General features: G+C 45.5%; 1 protein-coding gene across 3 annotated transcripts in view; it reads right to left on the bottom strand.

The window, feature by feature from the left end:
- LOC307245227 (uncharacterized protein) overlaps nt 1-17,414 on the bottom strand; it is a 112,712-nt gene that overhangs the window by 49,967 nt on the left and 45,331 nt on the right. For all 3 annotated transcript variants that reach the window (XM_080020689.1, XM_080020690.1, XM_080020688.1), the window contains 3 exons: nt 7,932-8,021; nt 7,275-7,361; nt 4,302-4,478 (listed from right to left, as the gene is read on the bottom strand). In XM_080020689.1, the coding sequence (XP_079876815.1) occupies nt 4,302-4,478; nt 7,275-7,361; nt 7,932-8,021 (354 nt within the window). The remainder of the gene's footprint in view (nt 1-4,301; nt 4,479-7,274; nt 7,362-7,931; nt 8,022-17,414) is intronic.

Genomic DNA, 17,414 nt, shown 5'->3' on the forward strand with positions numbered 1-17,414 from the left:
CAAAGTTAGTTTCAACCTTATGGTTCATTGAGAAAGTAGACTTGTGGAAGGTGAGTCGCCTAGATCAGGGGTCCTTAAACCTTTTGGTTAGTGACACCCCCCCCCACCAAAAAATGTCTAAAAGTCTCGCGCCCCCGTCACTCCGACTCGCCGAAGTTTGATCCAACAACAGCATAGTTAAGCACACGTACAAACCTTTGTGGAGTTGGAGCCCCATTTGATTAGAATGTGAATAAAAACATTGCCATTCGTGCTATGTTTGTGCACCATAATTTGTGCCGCTCTTGTTTTTGATATATTTAATATTATATTTCATGAGCTGTTTTGTAACTTTTTTTACCCCGTCATCGTCTGCATCGCTCAATGAGTGACCAAACGTCCCAATTTGTGCGGACTACTCCTGCATTTTGACCAACTGTCCCGCAACCAGACCGAATGTCCCACCGCCACACATTAAGCTTGTAAATTGAAAGATAAACATTTCTATTGTAGTGACATTTATTCCCACACATGTTGCGCAGAGAGTCAACGCAGCAGCAGCTTTTTTGTCGGCAAAGTGTCACCTCCTCAATTGCGCTGTCGGACTCGGGTCCATCAGTGGGAGATTGAGCTGCTATGGTTACAGGGACGCCCGATCTCTATCTCGCTATCTCTCTCTCTCTAGTCTCTCTTATGGAAAATGTAGCCTGAAAAGTTCTTCATTGTGTATCTACTAAAAAATTATAACCGAGAGAATAATCTTTGAAAATGTATTTTATTTTGTAAAAAATTATTTAATAAAAAAAAAACCCCACATCTTCCTTATTTTTGTGCATATTCAGAAAATCATCTAGCACCCCCATAAAACATTTGGCGACTCCTCCCAGGGGTCGGGGGCAACAATTTGAGAACCCCTGGCCTAGATGACTCTTTGAATGTATTTGATCACCCTAGTTGTGTGGCTGCGGCTCAAGCCTAGTACGTGTTGGATAGGGGCGGGAATCGCTGCTGTGACTGCCGCATTGTTGAGTCACCATCTGACACCGAGTAATTCACCCACACCGGCGCACGGGACACTGAAACAGATGAAGGCAAAGAGGCCACAAACACCAATCTATTTAAAGGTAATGAGCATTTAACTTGCCAGCAGTGGGCCCCAAAGAACCATGTCCCCAATGCCTGTTGAAAATGAAGAGAGAGCCAGAGCCTGTGTTTTTGTTGCTTTTAATTTGAGTAGAAAGAGCACTACTAGAAATTTGTACAAATCTCTACAAGAAAATGTAAGGGCGAGGTCTAAGTGGGAGTAGTGTAGAGACAATGGGGGGGGGGGAGGGTAAATAATCCCTGAGCAATCAGGAAAAGAAGAACATTTTGATGAAGCTTTGAGAATTCTTGCATATTTCTGCATGATGCTACATTGCTTTATATATATTTCTATTGTACACGGTACTGTATATTTCTTGATATTGTCTATTTTGTCCATTACTTTTGCTCCTATTACTTTTTTCTATTTAGTATTTATATGTTATTGAAAGCTTAGTGTACATATTCTTAGTGTCTTTACTTAGTGTTATCCCTGGATCATCTCCATGTACAGCCTGATGATCTACTTTATAAGGTATAGTGAACTTAGTGTATCCTTCACTTGTTTTGTTTCCCAGTTCCCCGGCTATGGGTGATGGTTATAGATATTGTCTAGATACTGGAGGAATACTGGTGTTGACGATGACATCATGAAAATAATCTGAAATGTTTAACAGAGCTCAACGGAGCACATTCCAGATTTTTTTCATGATGTCATTGTCCTGCTAAACATCCACACTACTCTGTTAATGGCTACTCTCCATGAAGGCTTGTATTAGACTTATTATGTCTGCCTTCAGCTCCTCAGACTTTCAATCTGTCTGTTGGCCTTACACTCCTGCTGGGAATCAGACTGGGCTGCATGCACTTGGTCATAGCAGGAGGAGAGGCATGTAGGCATGAGCGATTAATAAAAGTACATATTATGTACGGCAGCACACACACACGCACGCACGCACGCACGCACGCACGCACGCACGCACGCACGCACGCACGCACGCACGCACGCACACACACACACACACACACACACACACACACACACACACACACACACACACACACACACACACACACACACACACACACACACACAGCAGTACTCGGGGTTCAGGGTAGTCGGCCCTTCGTTAGAGGTTCAATGGACAAGTGTGCTTTGGCTCACTATAGTGTGTTGTGACTGCAGAGGTCCATTCCTTCCTGCCTCGTTACAGTGTGATTCTATGATCGGGCTGTGGGGGGGTTGTGTTGTGTATCTCACATCTGACGACGGTTATTAGTGAAGTAGAAAAAAAAAAAAAAAAAAAATCTTGAATCTTGAGTAGGGCTGCATGATTATGGCTAAAATGATAATCAGAATTATTTTAGTCAATATCGTGAGCACCATTATTTATCACGATTATTCATCCATTTTGGGGATCACAATTATTTTATTGCACATTGTAAACAGCCTAGCCCCCTTTTCCCATTTCTCCAAATGAAACAGAAAAAAAAAAAGTGTTGGGGTGCGGGGATGGTGTGGTTTGAGCAGCCACACATGTCCTGGATCGAGGTCATTGGGGACCCAGGCTCGTGTGGCTGCATACCTGTTGCTCGTTGGTTGGTCTAAGGAGCAACAGGCAAAACCCCCATCCCCACACACACTCAGGAAAGAGGAGCCCTGCCCTGACCTGTGCCCATCTGCCCCGGGGCTTGTTCTATCAAGCCCCCTCTCCACAATAAACTTGTGTGTTTTTTATGCCTTCATCTGTGTCTCTGTGCCGGAGGTCCCTGACAATGCCACATGGGGGCATTTGGTAGGCCAAACTGCCACAAGTGTGTTTTAATTTTTCAAATGTATTTACTTTTTCCTAATTAAACAAAACAAAATAGCCCTGTGTGTCCACAGAGTCACACATGGATAATTGTGATCAGATGAAAAACAAGGGCAAATTGCACTCAGCTGAAAGTTGACCGCATTGCCTGCCGGAGCCGACAACAATCCACGGAGAGCCCGATGTCCTGGCTATCTCCTCTGGTATATTTTCAGAGTGCAGAAGTTCACTCGTAACGGCTGGCACACTGCAGTGCTATCACATGGTCTGTGTACTTCGTGAACTTGCGCATGTGCGTAAGGATCTGTACGTCTGTTGGGCTGCATCTTGGTGAAGTTGCGATTGTTAATCACAAACTCCTTCCACTCAAATCACGCCATTTTGGAACTGCCCCAAAAACAAATCTTATTCAGAATGTCTGTGGGTTCGTCGGATCCATGACGTCCATAAAGTTCTCACGTCAGTTACATGTACACATGCCGCCATCTTGGTGAGGTCCCAATTGTTGACCACATCACTAGACTAACTGCATTGCAATCATGTGACCTGTGCGTGCAGTCATTTGAGCATGCACGCAACACAGGATGTTGCAACTGCCCTGAATGCACATTTTATTCATCTTGTCTGTTAGTGCAGTGGATACATGAGATCCACACACCACTGATGTTAGTTTTTCATTAACAAAAGCAATAGGGCTCCCGCCCGTTCGAGGCTGGACCCCAAACTAGAGGACATCTATTTGGACATACACACACGTAAACACACACACACACACACACGTGAAAACACACACACACACACACAAACATACATGAAAACACACAAACACACGTAAACACACACACACGTAAACACACACACACACACACACACACACACACACACACACACACACACACACACACACACACACACACACACACACACACACACACACACACACACACAGGTGTGGGAGGAGTCGAGTGATGGTGGATGGCTATAGAAACACACAAACACATAATCTCTGAGCTACCCGAACACACTCTATGGACGGCACTGCCTTGTTGTGCACTAGTCTGGATGACAGGATGGGTTCCCAGTGGTGAGGTGTGTGGTTAAAATGAATAAGGGGATGCGAACATCGTGAGAGAACACTCATCCACCTGCGGAACTCTGCAATTGAGACTGGCATCGGGTATGTGATATATAACATATGGATGGGAGTGGTAAAGGAGGGCTCCGTGGTCCTAGAATTTGAGTGAGAAATGAGTGACTAATGTTTATCACCCACTTTCATGTGTGGACCAAACCAGCTCCGATCTGATTTTTAAAAAGCCAAGATTAGCACTGATGTGCTTTTGGGCACTGCACTTAAAGCAATGGTGAAAAAACAAAGCATTGGCCCTTTCAGCAAACTGAAGGAAGATTACAGCGGACCCTCACCTGCAGAAAGCTCCAAGGGGCTGCGGGGGGCCTGGGGCTCTGGGAGCATGGAGATGTGTGGCTTTGGAGCCTCGGGGGCTGCCGGGGCTTTGGGCTGCTGCTGCTCGGCTATACTCGGAGGCCGATCCGCTGAACGGGGCGCAGTGCCCAACTCCATGTTTCCTCCGATTCCGAAACCTGGTGGATATATAGCGAAACGGACGGAGTAAATGGAGGAGGAGTGGTAAGCTCCCACTGGTGATCAAATAAAAAACCCTTAGAGATTAACAATTGAAATGTCACTGCATATATGTATGAAAGTATGTATATGTATGTGACGAATAAATCTCTTGAATCTTAAATCTTGAGATTATATGTGTCGTCAAAGGTATTCACTCTGACCTGCCACATTTCTAACAATATATTCCTGCCTTTCTCACATAGGTTATATTTCATATTGAAAGTTATACATAAGAAGGGAAGGTTTAAGGTAATGCTATAGGTTTTTGGAGGCATTAATCCTGAGGTGACTGGTCTTTGCATTACCAAAAGAATAAGGGTTTTACGATAGGTTGAGATTTTCGTCAATATCCAAGTCGACAATAAAGGCTACTGCCGGTGAAAAAAACAACAGATGATACGCTATCACAACCAGTCCAACAAGAGACAGATGCCATTCAGTGACGGCGTCGACAAATGAGAACCTGAGGGATTCAGCGTCATCACCACCTTGCAGGATGAGAGGGGAGAAGAGACAATGAAAGAAAGAAAAGAAAGAGAGACAGGACAGGGCAAATGAAAAAGTTGAAGGAACTCCCAGGAAAGAAAGGCAGGAATTAACCTCGAGAGAAAGAGCAAAGAGAGACCAAGAGAGAACGAAAGATAGAGCAAAAACCCATTTCAAATCAGGAGGTTGGAAGCATCGTGAGGGGACTGGGGCAAAGAGAGAAAAGGAGAATGCAGAGAGAGAGACAGAGAGCGAGCAAGAGATAGAGAGAGAGAGAGAGAGAGCGATTGAGTGAGGCCGAGACCAGAGGTGAAAGGATGGATGACTCAGACCAAAACGCCCCCATCCCACCTGAACACTGCCACCCATTATCCATCTCCTCCTCAGGGCAGTGTGTGTTCTGCACGTCTTGTCTGCTGAGTGTGTGTGTGTGTGTGTGTGTGTGTGTGCCTTTGTATTATCTTAGCACGTATATACAACTAGTGAACATCATTGTGTTTTGCTCACTGCTACAGTAGATCCTCATCTATCCAAACTCCAATGGCCGTTCTAAAGACTGAAATGTTCAGTTGACCAAAAAACAAATGAGTACAGATGAAAACTGTTCCTAAATAAGTCTGAGTGGTTTATTTAAACACAGTCAGAAACAGATACATGGATATCCTAGGTGTGTATGCTGCCTAAAGACGACATCAATATGATTTTGAACAGTTTTGTATGCCCTTTTGTATGCCTATGTGGGGCATACCTGTGCAGTGGAATGCACCTGCACAGTTCTAATTAATGGCTCTTTGTTTATTACATTACACTTCATACAATAAATGATCTAACCAAATTGTATTTGTTAATTGTCAAATGCAAAAGTGTGTTTATTAAATGTGTCGATCAATTGGTGAATCAATAATAGTATTGTCCAGTGGGAGTGGCCTAGGCTTTGTAATGGCTGAAATCATTGAAGACCGGTAGAGAGGCTCAGGCGGTAGAGCTGGTGGTCTAGTGATCTAAAGGTTGCTGGTCCGATCCCAGGCTCCTCCTGCTAGCATGCTGTAGTGTCCTTGAGCAAGACACTTAACCCCTAATTGCTCCTGATGGCTGCGTCCGTCAGTGTTTGAACAATTGTAAGTCGCTTTGGATAAAAGCGTCTGCTCAATGAAATGTACTGTACTGTACTGCTGTACTGAGGCTGAGAGGCTGCTGAGCTGTGCAGACCTGTGATCGTGTCCTCTGTGGAAACGCTTCTAAAACCACTGCTGTGGATAATATATATATATATTTTTTTTTTTAATTGCCTGGCATTCAATGGACTATCGGAGAGAACCATTAATGATTCAAACTGAGTCACAAAGAAGTATCTGAATATCCACCTATATATGAGGCTTGCCTGGTTCCAGCCCCTGATTAGCCAGCCCCACCCACTTTTTAAAATTTGTCTGTGATTCAGGGTCCGGCAGACTCGGGCAGACTTCAGGTTTACTTGCCGAGACCAGAATTTTCATCTCGTTGATCAGCCTTATTGCAAAATAGAAATTCAGGATGATTATCAGGCTAATATGAGGCCTAATCACAGTGCAATCTATATAGATTGTCAATACAACAATCTGAAAATGGGATACCTAAATAAATAACTGTAGCCTGGTGCTCATGACTCCTCTCTGCATTTAACAACAATCAAATCACTTTCAAGTACTGCTTAGAAAACCAGGTGATTTGGTTGACCACTGTGTCCAGGGTGGGTAGGTGAGGTTCAGTTTGAATGGGGGTTTCACTGTGCAACCACTCGAAACACTTCCAAATGAATGCTTCTCAATCACAGCGCGAGAGGAGAAAGTCAGCCATGCTAAGTGCCAACCAGCTTGGTGGGAGCACTAACTGGTTGTTTTTGAGCAGATCTTTGCCGTGGGCCGTCCGAGGATTGAATCTGTGACGCCTGTGCGCGTCCGAATACACATGTGTAGGGAGATGGGTAGGTACAGACTGGAGGGGTTTAGTAGGACGGTGCACATGCCAAAAAGGACGGACCAAAAATGCCTCTGCAACTGTACTTGGGGGTGTGTGTGTGTGTGCGTGTGTGTGTGTGTGTGTGTGTGTGTGTGTGCACATTCAAGCCCTGGGCAGTAATTCAGTGGCCCAGAGATGACAGGGCTCATTAAGGCTATGGCGTTTACTTGCTATGCAGAGGGTGGCACTGAAAGGTAGCCCGACATACAACTCAGACTGCATGATCGGAGCCCTTCGAAAAGTTCAGAAAATACAGTGTTTGCTCGTACCTGAGAAGTTTCCCACTGGGCTGGAGGTCATCAGCTGGGCTGGGCTGGTCTGGGAGCCCAGAGGATCCGAAATATCCGTCATGGAGGCTACAGGACAGAGAGGGAGGAACACCCGTATCAATTCTTTGTCCTCAAAATGTATGATTTCAAAAGACGGTTACCCCAACGGGTTCTCTAAAACACCTACAGCGTTTGTGCTCTGAACTGCAAACATGGCAGAATGTCATCTGAACTCAGTTTTTTTTTAGATCTCAAATTAATTTGTCTCCTAATATCAGCAATTAGTTTTTCTTTGTTGGTATTTTGACAAGTTATAAAATAGCAAAGGTGTATTCACAAGGTGTTTTTTGAGTTTGCCAAAATGCCCTCCTCCTCCTCCTTCATGGCACCTCATGATGGAGAACGATTGGGACCAAGGCTTTTCCAATAAGTCTGGGATTGTTGGGAGGAGCTAAGACGTGGGCTGGATTCTGTCAACGTGGTTTAGAAAGGATATCAACAAACCACCTGTACGACGCTGACAGCATCTCAGTCCTCTCTCACAGCACTGCACGGTATGTCACCCGGTTAGCTAATATCAGAAATCTTAGTCGATGCATTTTTAAAATGAGCAGATCTGACATTTTTTTTATTTTTTATCTTGAAACAGCATTGTACCTGCTAGGAAATCTGTGGCGGCGGCCTGCTGGTCAACCTTGCGTGGCCGCACCTCCCCCTGTGGCTCCGGGCGCGATGTTAGCTTGGCACCTGCGGAGACGCAAATGCGACAAGGCAACGTGACTGAGGGACGTTACCTCGCCACGTCGTGCGTGACTGACGTTTATGACTATGCACTACTTGCACATGCATCTTGGGTTCACTTTGCTGAACTTTGCATGCGGCCGCCCCGAGCGCCCCGAGACGCGCTCGCGTCCGTCGCCAGCCTTTGTTCACCACAAAGAACACACAAACACACAGGGATTCCAGAAAGCCCTTCAAACCACAGACAGTGACGGAGATAAAGGCACAAACAGGCACAAACGAAACGCCCAGGGTGTACGCTCACCTGTTGACTTTCTCCCCAGAAGCATATAGCCCAGTCCTATACAGAACAACATCCAGCGCTCTCACTGTTTTGCTCTGGAGCTGCCCTCTGCCTCTCTCTGTCTCTGTCTCTGCTGCAGCCTGAGCTGGCTCTGAGCTACTAACACTGTGAACCCTCAGCCCCACGCACACACACGCACACGCAGACACACACACACAGTTCAAAGACACAAACTCACAGTCGAAAGACACACAAAGACACAGACGTGCTTAAGTGCATGCATCTGTGTGTGCTTTTGTGTGTGTGTGTGTGTGTGTGTGTGTGTGTGTGTGTGTGTGTGTGTGTGTGCGCGCGCACGCAACCAGGGTCGGGTGGGGGGGGAGTCTGGGCCGTCGTGACGTTTCCGACTGTCTGTCTGGTTCAGGTCCGGAACTCCCCGCCAGCGTGCGTCTCTTCAACCTCGCCAACCCACCCCCTCCCCTCCACCCCCCCCCCCCCCCCCCCCCCTTCCCGCAAGTCAGACCTCCTCTCCTAGTCTCCCTCTTCCTCCGTCCTAGTCGCACTCTCTTTTGTCGCTCCTCCACTCAACCTTCAAAAAATTCTGTCTCTCCCCGTTCGGGACGGGAAGAGAACGGGGACGATGATTCGGATGATGTGCGTCGCGTTCGGAAGCACAATGCGCGCGCCGTCTCTGCGGTCGGAGGGTTCGGTTGATTTTCCCGTGGTGTCACCACAAATTTTGTAACATCAACTCGCCAAAGTCGGAGGGTCGGATCACTCGCGGACTCGCGATACTTTGGCACCTCGAACTGGCACCCCGTCAATTGCCCCCTCCCTGCTAATCAGGGCGCGCTCCGAGGAGCGCGGCGTGGCCACCCTCCCTCCCCATGCCCCGTAATGCAGACACCTCCCCAAACCCCCCCAACAGCCACAGACACACACTGCCACATCAGGCTACTTGATTTAATGTGGCTGTCTGGCTGGGATCACCCCGAGACAGAGGAAGTGTGTGTGTGTGTGTGTGTGTGTGTGTGTGTGTGTGTGTGTGCGTGGGGGGTTAGGGAGAGAGAAAATGTGAGCGAGACAGAGAAGTGGCCAAAGACAAAAAGGAACGCAAAAGCTCGGTTATTCAGCTACGATGAATATCTAAGTGAACGGAAGCCGACCCGACATCGAAACCCTATAAAAGAACTTCCTTCACCACTGAGGGCAACGCAATTATTCTTTACTTTTGTTTGTTTCACAGGTTCAAAACGATAGAAAAAAAAATGCACCGTGTAAAAGGAAAGTTGGAAAAACTTTCTGTGTTTTTCCATTGTTGCTTTTTAGCTTCAAAACAGATGATTATTATTGGTGCCCAGACGGAAGTGAAACTTTTGCATTGGGCTGAAAAAAGGTGTGGAGGGACCAGGGCTGCATAAAGCACAGATCTCGCCGAAGCCGAGACTTGCTGTCAAGTCCGCACACATGCAATACCATAGGCAGTGAACCCCCTTTCACCATAGATATCAATGGTGAACTAAAAAACAAAACAAACTGCAAAACCTCATGAAAGTAAGTGACATTCACCTTACTCATGGATCTAAAACACGTAGATAAAGCATAGAAATTGATTTATCTGCAATTTAACCTTCCATTTGGCCCAGTTAATCTATAAATATGTTTTAAAGATTGGTTAATACCCCGTAAACCTTCGACGTCACTTATTGACCGGTGTCCCTCTGGGGCCTGGCGTCAATCTGCTCGCTCTTCAAGGTGCTTGGAATTAGATAGGTCATAGGGAATGCAAAGTTTGACGGTTCCTATGGGTTGCTATGGACTCCGACCATCAGGGGATCATTACCACTCAATTGCAAATAGATAGAGAAATAGCTAAATATATAGAAAATGTACAAAAATGGAGAAAGGAAGGGAGAAAAAGAAGGGTTGAGGTTTCACACAAGAGAGATGCATGATTTTCTGTGGCAGCTTATCACCTAACAAGACTTCCAAGCCATCTTTTAACTCAAAAGTGCCGACATTCACACAGTCAATGCGAATGATCCCCCGATGTGACGTCAGCTTCCCATTCCCTATAGACGATATCAACTTTTGGAGTTGCTGTAGCAAGGCAAAATAAGATGACAGAGATAAAGGGTGCTCGGCTGTCAGTTGCCGTAATCATTTAACAAGGAGTTCTTTATTTCAGTTTTTTTGGTGTGTGTTTTGATGTGACTTTATTTATTATATATTCTGTATATATGATGCTTGATGGTTAGACCACAACTTTAAGGTTTAATAGCTTTCAGACTCTTACAACTTATAGATTATTAGTTACTCACATCAGAAAAATAGAAGAACTATCAAATAAAAAATGCATACATATAATAACTATTTAGTGTAAATAAATGGGAAAGATATTAGGTTGTGCAAATATATTTTTTAAAATGATACCAGCAAGCCATGTTTTAAAATCTGCAGTTGAAATTTACGATTTTCGCTTAATTGCACGCTTTAACTCTTGGAAATACTGTGTGAAATACTGCGGACAATTATCTACACTCAAGCTAGAATTGGAGGCATTTAGCATTACAAGTTACAACAATACACAAACATTTTTCACCGTTTAATGTCATTTTCCAACACTGCATACACAAGACCGTAGTTGTAAATTACCAATGTGAACGTTCACACATAGATGTACTTAATTTAAACAGTTATCGGCGTGAGAAACACTGATATAAATAAAGTTAAGATGGCAGACTTTGCTGTAGCAATCATTGACGTGTTAAAAAATGTTGTAAAAACGTGTAAAAATAAATAGAAAAGAAGAAAAAGAAACCTGACTGGTTAACAACAAATTGTTACGTTAAACAAAATGGAGAATGATTGGCTCAGAACAGATGGATAGCTGATTGGACGAGAGCGTTTCCCAGAATGCAATAATGCGGCAGTAAAATGGTACCGGAACTTGCTTCAGCTTGCCTCGTAGGTTTCTATGCGCAGGCTTAGTCTATTATTTCGAACAGTCAGTGGGAGGGACAGAGGCAACTCCCCGACGCCCCAATCTCTCAAAAAAACCCCAAATAAATAAAACCACACACACACACCCCTGGAACGCACACACACACGCACACACACACACACACGCACACACACACACACACACACACACACACACACACACACACACCCTCGCTCCAGTCTGGCTGACAGTGAGGCAGGCAGATTGTACCCTGCCCAAATTCCCAAATGCTTCCATGATTTCGGGACACACGCGCATGATGTAGGACAATTGTCGTCTCTCCAACTCTTTCTTTCTGTAACTCCCTTGCTCCCTCCCACTTTCTCATGCTCACTTTTTCGGTCGGCCGGGTCAACAACTGATTTTAAAAAATAAATCGGGGCACAGCGGCATCTGCCCTCTTTGTGTGTGTGTGTGTGTGTGTGTGTGTGTGTGTGTGTCTTTGTGCGTTTTCTTTTAAACACAAGGTGACAAGTAAGGTCCTAACAGATAAGGCTGAGGTGCACCACCACAGAGGTCTTCGGATCCTATTCATTTACACACATTTTGTGGTGGTGGGGAGGGATGGGGGGTCTTACGGGGATGCACTGGGGCAAAAAAGCCAGACCCCACCCCCCCATCCCTCGCTGTGCAAGGTTGCTGTCCAAGGTGCTGAAGTCAAAGGGACTAAGCATTTTTTTCAAGGGCACTCAGGTGAAAGGGTGTTAAACCACATGCACAGACACACACACAGACAGACACATCCCAAAGCATTATGTTTTATTTTCCCCTGACCCTTATTCAACCTTCCCAGTACACCCAGAAGACAAACTTCTTTAAAAGTAGGCGGGGGACCGACTGGGGAGTAGCTTAAGGTGAATATAGTATGAGCAATTGAATTACTGGTGAAAACTAACTAAGTTAAGTCACAAGTCCAAAACAGTAAAACTTTTAAGGTGCCTACATGAACTGAAGTGGACCTTAGAAGCCCAGGAGCCAAAAGTTTATTTTATTTTGATTGCTAACACAGTGCTGACAGAAAATGTCAAAAAAAAAACAACAACTTAACCTTGAGGTTTTCACGGTGACAAAAAAGGAAGGCTTTTCTGGTTTTAACTTTCAGTTATTCAGTTATTCATCCAGGCTATATACTCAGCAGACATGTCTTTATGATACTTTCAAATGGGATTTTTGATGCTTGATATTCCATCCCTTTGCACACCTACTAATAACTGACAACAATTTATTATAAATTAAACATGTTACTCAAAACCAAGTTTTGGGGGAAGCGAGGCTCAGTCGACTAAGACTAAAGCTAATTAAGACTAAGTAAATTCCAAGACTTTCAGTTGCCAAATTAAACAACCAAAAAGACAAACGAAGCATCTTTTGGTTTGAGACACAACATTCTACACTAGGCTTGGGCAAAATGACAATTCAATTGTCAATCAGCAATCGACTCCCTCAATCGCCGATAGACATTAATGACAGACCATTGATGACTTTTTTATCAACCGGGAAAAATCCGAGCATTGAAATAGTGTTCCATGTAAGTGCAGTTCACCGTGTTCTGAAACCGATTGCGGGAGCGGAGAGGGAGAGAGGCTTCTCTCCCTCTGCCTGCTTTCTCCCACTCTGCTGAGAGCTGTTTTTAGCCCCTTACCCATAGTTCTGGGTAAATTACAGGGATAACCTTACCCATAGTTCTGGGTAAATTACAGGGATAACCTTTCCGCCACTGCAAGTGAGCTTCACTATTCGCACATACAGGACATTTAGGGAAAATTTCCGTTTTGCGCCTTTTCATACATGCCATGATAATGTCGGAATAGATGAGGCAAGGGACGGGGGGAAGGGACAGTCCAGCAGAAGTCACCCGGTGCGGTCCCGGTCCGCACTCCCCTCGCCGGAGAGCGACAGAAGGAGCAGCAGTGCACGCAGATCATTCACTTTCGCGCACAAAGAGGACGTGCGTGGACATAGCGTGCCCACAAATGCATCCTGAAATAAATAAAAGAGGCATGAAAGTATATCAATAAATGTAAATCATAAATATATAAATGAGTAAATATACGCCCGACGGACCGGACGGAGGTGGCAGTGGTGGTGCGCCCGAGCCCCCACGAGCGCTAGCTGGTGTGGGGTGGGGATCTTTCATTCCAATTCACGGGATCTTTCATCTCTTTCATTGCGCATTATATCTCTTCAAGACAGCGGTGCACGGGTGCAACGTCCACACTCGCCGGTTCCCGACTCCCGCTCCAGTTTTCCTGTGTTTGTATTTTTCAACATATGCAACACATTCCACTCACTCTCTTAAGCATGAGGGGCAAAGCTTTGGATTTAGACCGCGTTTACACCTCGCATTAACATGTGTTTTCGGTGATCCGATCGTAAGTGGACAGCTCTGATGCCAGGTGTGAGCGCACCCAAGGCGTCCTCAAAGTGGTCTGCGATCCGATTGCTCAGGCCACCTTCGGAGGTGGTCTTATGGCCACGATCTTTTGAGTAGACGCAGATGTGTCCTGGGCCACATTAAAGGACCGGCTTCTCAACTCCACGAAAGCGGAAGTACGTACTCATTTGTGAAAGTCTCCCTGTTACAGGAGTGTAGGATTTATTATTGACAAATAAAATATTTACAGAAAAACACCCAGTTTTTACCAAATTAAGTCCACAGCGACGGAAAGCAACGGGCTGACGTGCGTGACTTGGCAAGGGAAGCGCAGACTTTTTGTTGCGCGACGCATGTCTCCTCCCATCCGAGCTCCCAACCCGCATCTCACACTTCAGTTCATTCCTTCATTCATTAATATCCTGTGCATAATAATTTTAAACCTGGCTCGGACTCAGGCCAACGGAACAGGCGGAGAAGAGGGGCACAGACGGTTCTGAGCCAGAAGAGACGGCCATGGAGAGAGAGAGAGAGAGAGAGAGAGAGAGAGAGAGAGAGAGAGAGAGAGAGAGCGGGGCTATACGCTGCATGCAGCTCTAAGATTTTAGTTTAAAAAGTAAAATAAAATTATTGTGTGGCGGTCAATGTTGACATTGTGGTGGGCGTCAATGTATGGGAAACACTAATGTGCATAACGGAAAAAGAGAAATTGTCTCGCGTGTTTTTGCGTCATCTGATCGGTTGTTCTGATCGCCCTTTATACCGATCACAGATCACACGATTTAGAACGAATATCAGCCGATCGCGATTGTTGGCCGCGTGTGCAACTCTATGTGAATCCAGCCAAATTATGTAACAGTGTCTGCCGTTGGGTTGATGACCTCAATGTGGGGACACAGCATGGGAACACAAGGGGGGGGAGAGAGACACTGTACAATCCAGGAGCTTTTTGAGGATACAATCGCAGAGCTAACTGACATACGTACACGCATGTACATAAACAGAACCCCATATATACACACAAACTTACAAAAGTGTAAACACATGAGGGCTGGTAGGCACTTAGCTGACCTGACATGAAAAAACACACACACACACACACACACACACACACACACACACACACACACACACACACACACACACACACACACACACACACACACACACACACACACACACACACACACACAATACTAAAATCCCCCCCCCAAAAAAAGAAAATATTTCGTCAAAATTAAAAATGGATAACAAACAAGATAAAAAAACAACATACGTTTCTTGCTGCTGTTGCTTAACTTGAGGAAAGCTTGATCTGTTTTTAAAATGTATTTTGTTGGCTCATTATTTTGTGATTTACTTCAACAAAAGTTCACCAGAATGCAGGAATAAAGATCTCTGAAACTACATTTCTTAACTAACACAACCCCCCCTCCAATACACATGGACATGCACCAGTACAGAGTCAGCCTAACTCAGTGACAAGGAGGGATGGCAGACGAGCACACATTCCGACAGCCCTTTTGGCTGGTAGGCACTTGGCTGACCTGACATGAAAAAAAAAAAAAAAATGTGGAATAACCATACACACCCCTGCAAACACAGATAGACACACACACACGCACGCACGCACGCACGCACGCACGCACGCACACACACACACACACACACACACACACACACACACACACACACACACACACACACACACACACACACATACACACACACACACACACACACACACACACAGAACCAGCTTGAGAGTGCGCTCTGACAGCACCTATCATCCCCATCCATTGATGTAGAGCCCACAAGTTTCTTCACCTGCCTTGGCACACTGACATACCACAAAGGTGACATAGAGAGTCTTGCTTTATGTCTGCTCGTCAGTCTATAGAGAATGTGCCCAAATCGTCATAGAGGGATTGCGGTCGGCCCCTTGTCGGTCCAAGTAGTGATTTCCAAGGACATGTGGAGGTTAGAGCCCAATGTTCTCTATCACAACGGTGGCTTGCTGGACAACTGCGGTAGGTAAGACTGGGAGCAGTAAAATAGTTTATCTGGAACAAAATCTGTCTCTTTCCAACAAGTGAGACAAGCTAAAAACAAGGCGAAAACAAAAAGTTTGAGGAGACCCACCGAGCCTCGACCTAGAAATGTGTTCCGTGCAATCTAATTTCAATATATATTTTTTTCCATTCTCTCGTTCCATCTACTGTATTAAAACATTCTATATGGCACCGTGTGAGCCATTTATTATTGCCGCGGATGTGGTTTCTCTCTCTCTCTCTCATGACATGGTTCAGTAGAAGCCCCGCTCCTCAGACTCACTCGGCTGGAAGGCTGACTGTTGTTTGAGGGAGAAAAAAGATAGGGTATGTGTGTGCGAGCGAGAAAGAGAGGGAAAGACGGAGACAGATAGAGAGACGCAGTAAAAGAGAGATGGTAATGCCCCTTACCGTCCTCCTATGTTTCTATAAGTTGTGCATAATAGTCTAGCAATTACATTTCCTCAGAATTCATGGCATAGAAACAGTGTAATAAATGCATCGCAGCTTACTCCAATCCACAGAATACACTCTAATGGTCCCTACCCGACCAATACAACGAGACCACATTTTGATTGGAATCAGGCTGGAACATATTTTAGCCCAAATTGTACTTGAGTATCAAGGGTTTGGGTCTAGCGAAGGCCAGCTTCACTGGACCGTGCAAAACTAAGCTAAGCTCGGCTAATAGGCTCATCTATGTGTCTGTCTCTGACTCGGGCTCCTCCCCGCTGTTTTACCCCCGTCTTAACTCCTCTATCTTGGATAGATGCGGCTGTCTGGCTGGGTCAGCGCCACCGCCGGACCGCAGGCAAAGGAAAAATAAATAAATAAATAAAACAAGGTTCACTGAAGGGACACATTGGCGGTACGCTGGCAAGAACAGACCTCCGCCAGTATGTCTTTTCTGCAAAGTGTTGGGGCGACCCGTTTGTTGTGACCAGAAATGCTCATTACACATTGTTGTCCTAACCATGTGATGTACTTTGTCAGCACTGGAGGACAAATGATGAATGCATTGACATAATACCGGAAAAAAAAATTAATAAATACTGCTTTTGTCGAGTTCAGATGATCCCTTAAGCGAAGCTCCTCACTTGCAGATGCCATTCCTGAGGCATGTACAGGGTCGTTTAACACTGAATGCGTCCTTACCCTTGCGTGAGCTAAAAGATTTATTTAAAAAAAACGTCATCTTCCCAAATCACATTTTCCGCCGAACAATTACAACCATACGATTGAAGAGATTATTATATATTCAACCAAAGGATTACAGATCGAAGCAAATCTATCATCGGCACCGACTGCCAACTCATTTCAGTAACAGCTTATTTGCCATGTTGGCTTGTAACCCCAAACTGGTTGTTTTTCCACTCAGTATTCCCAACTCAAAGTCAACGTAGCACCCCGCGGTTTGGTTTAAAATAAAGGTCTAATCTGGGATGAGCTGGTGGGTATAGGCAGGGATAGGCTGCGTCGACTCCTGTTCACTGTCCCTCGAATGACCCCGGTGTCTGTCTGCTCCTTCCCCCCAATTTTCCGCTCCTCTGGTCGGGAGGTTAGACAGTCCCGACCGGCCCGGTTGAAGGCCGACGGAGAACCAGAGGCGCGACACCACGGTTCACAGAAAGGGCAGGAAAGCAACTGGCTGGAGGGGTGACGGAGGAAGAGGAGGAAGAAGGGGGGC

This window comes from Zeus faber, assembly GCF_960531495.2.
Source record: "Zeus faber genome assembly, chromosome: 19".
In the NCBI taxonomy this organism is placed as follows: Eukaryota; Metazoa; Chordata; class Actinopteri; order Zeiformes; family Zeidae; genus Zeus; species Zeus faber.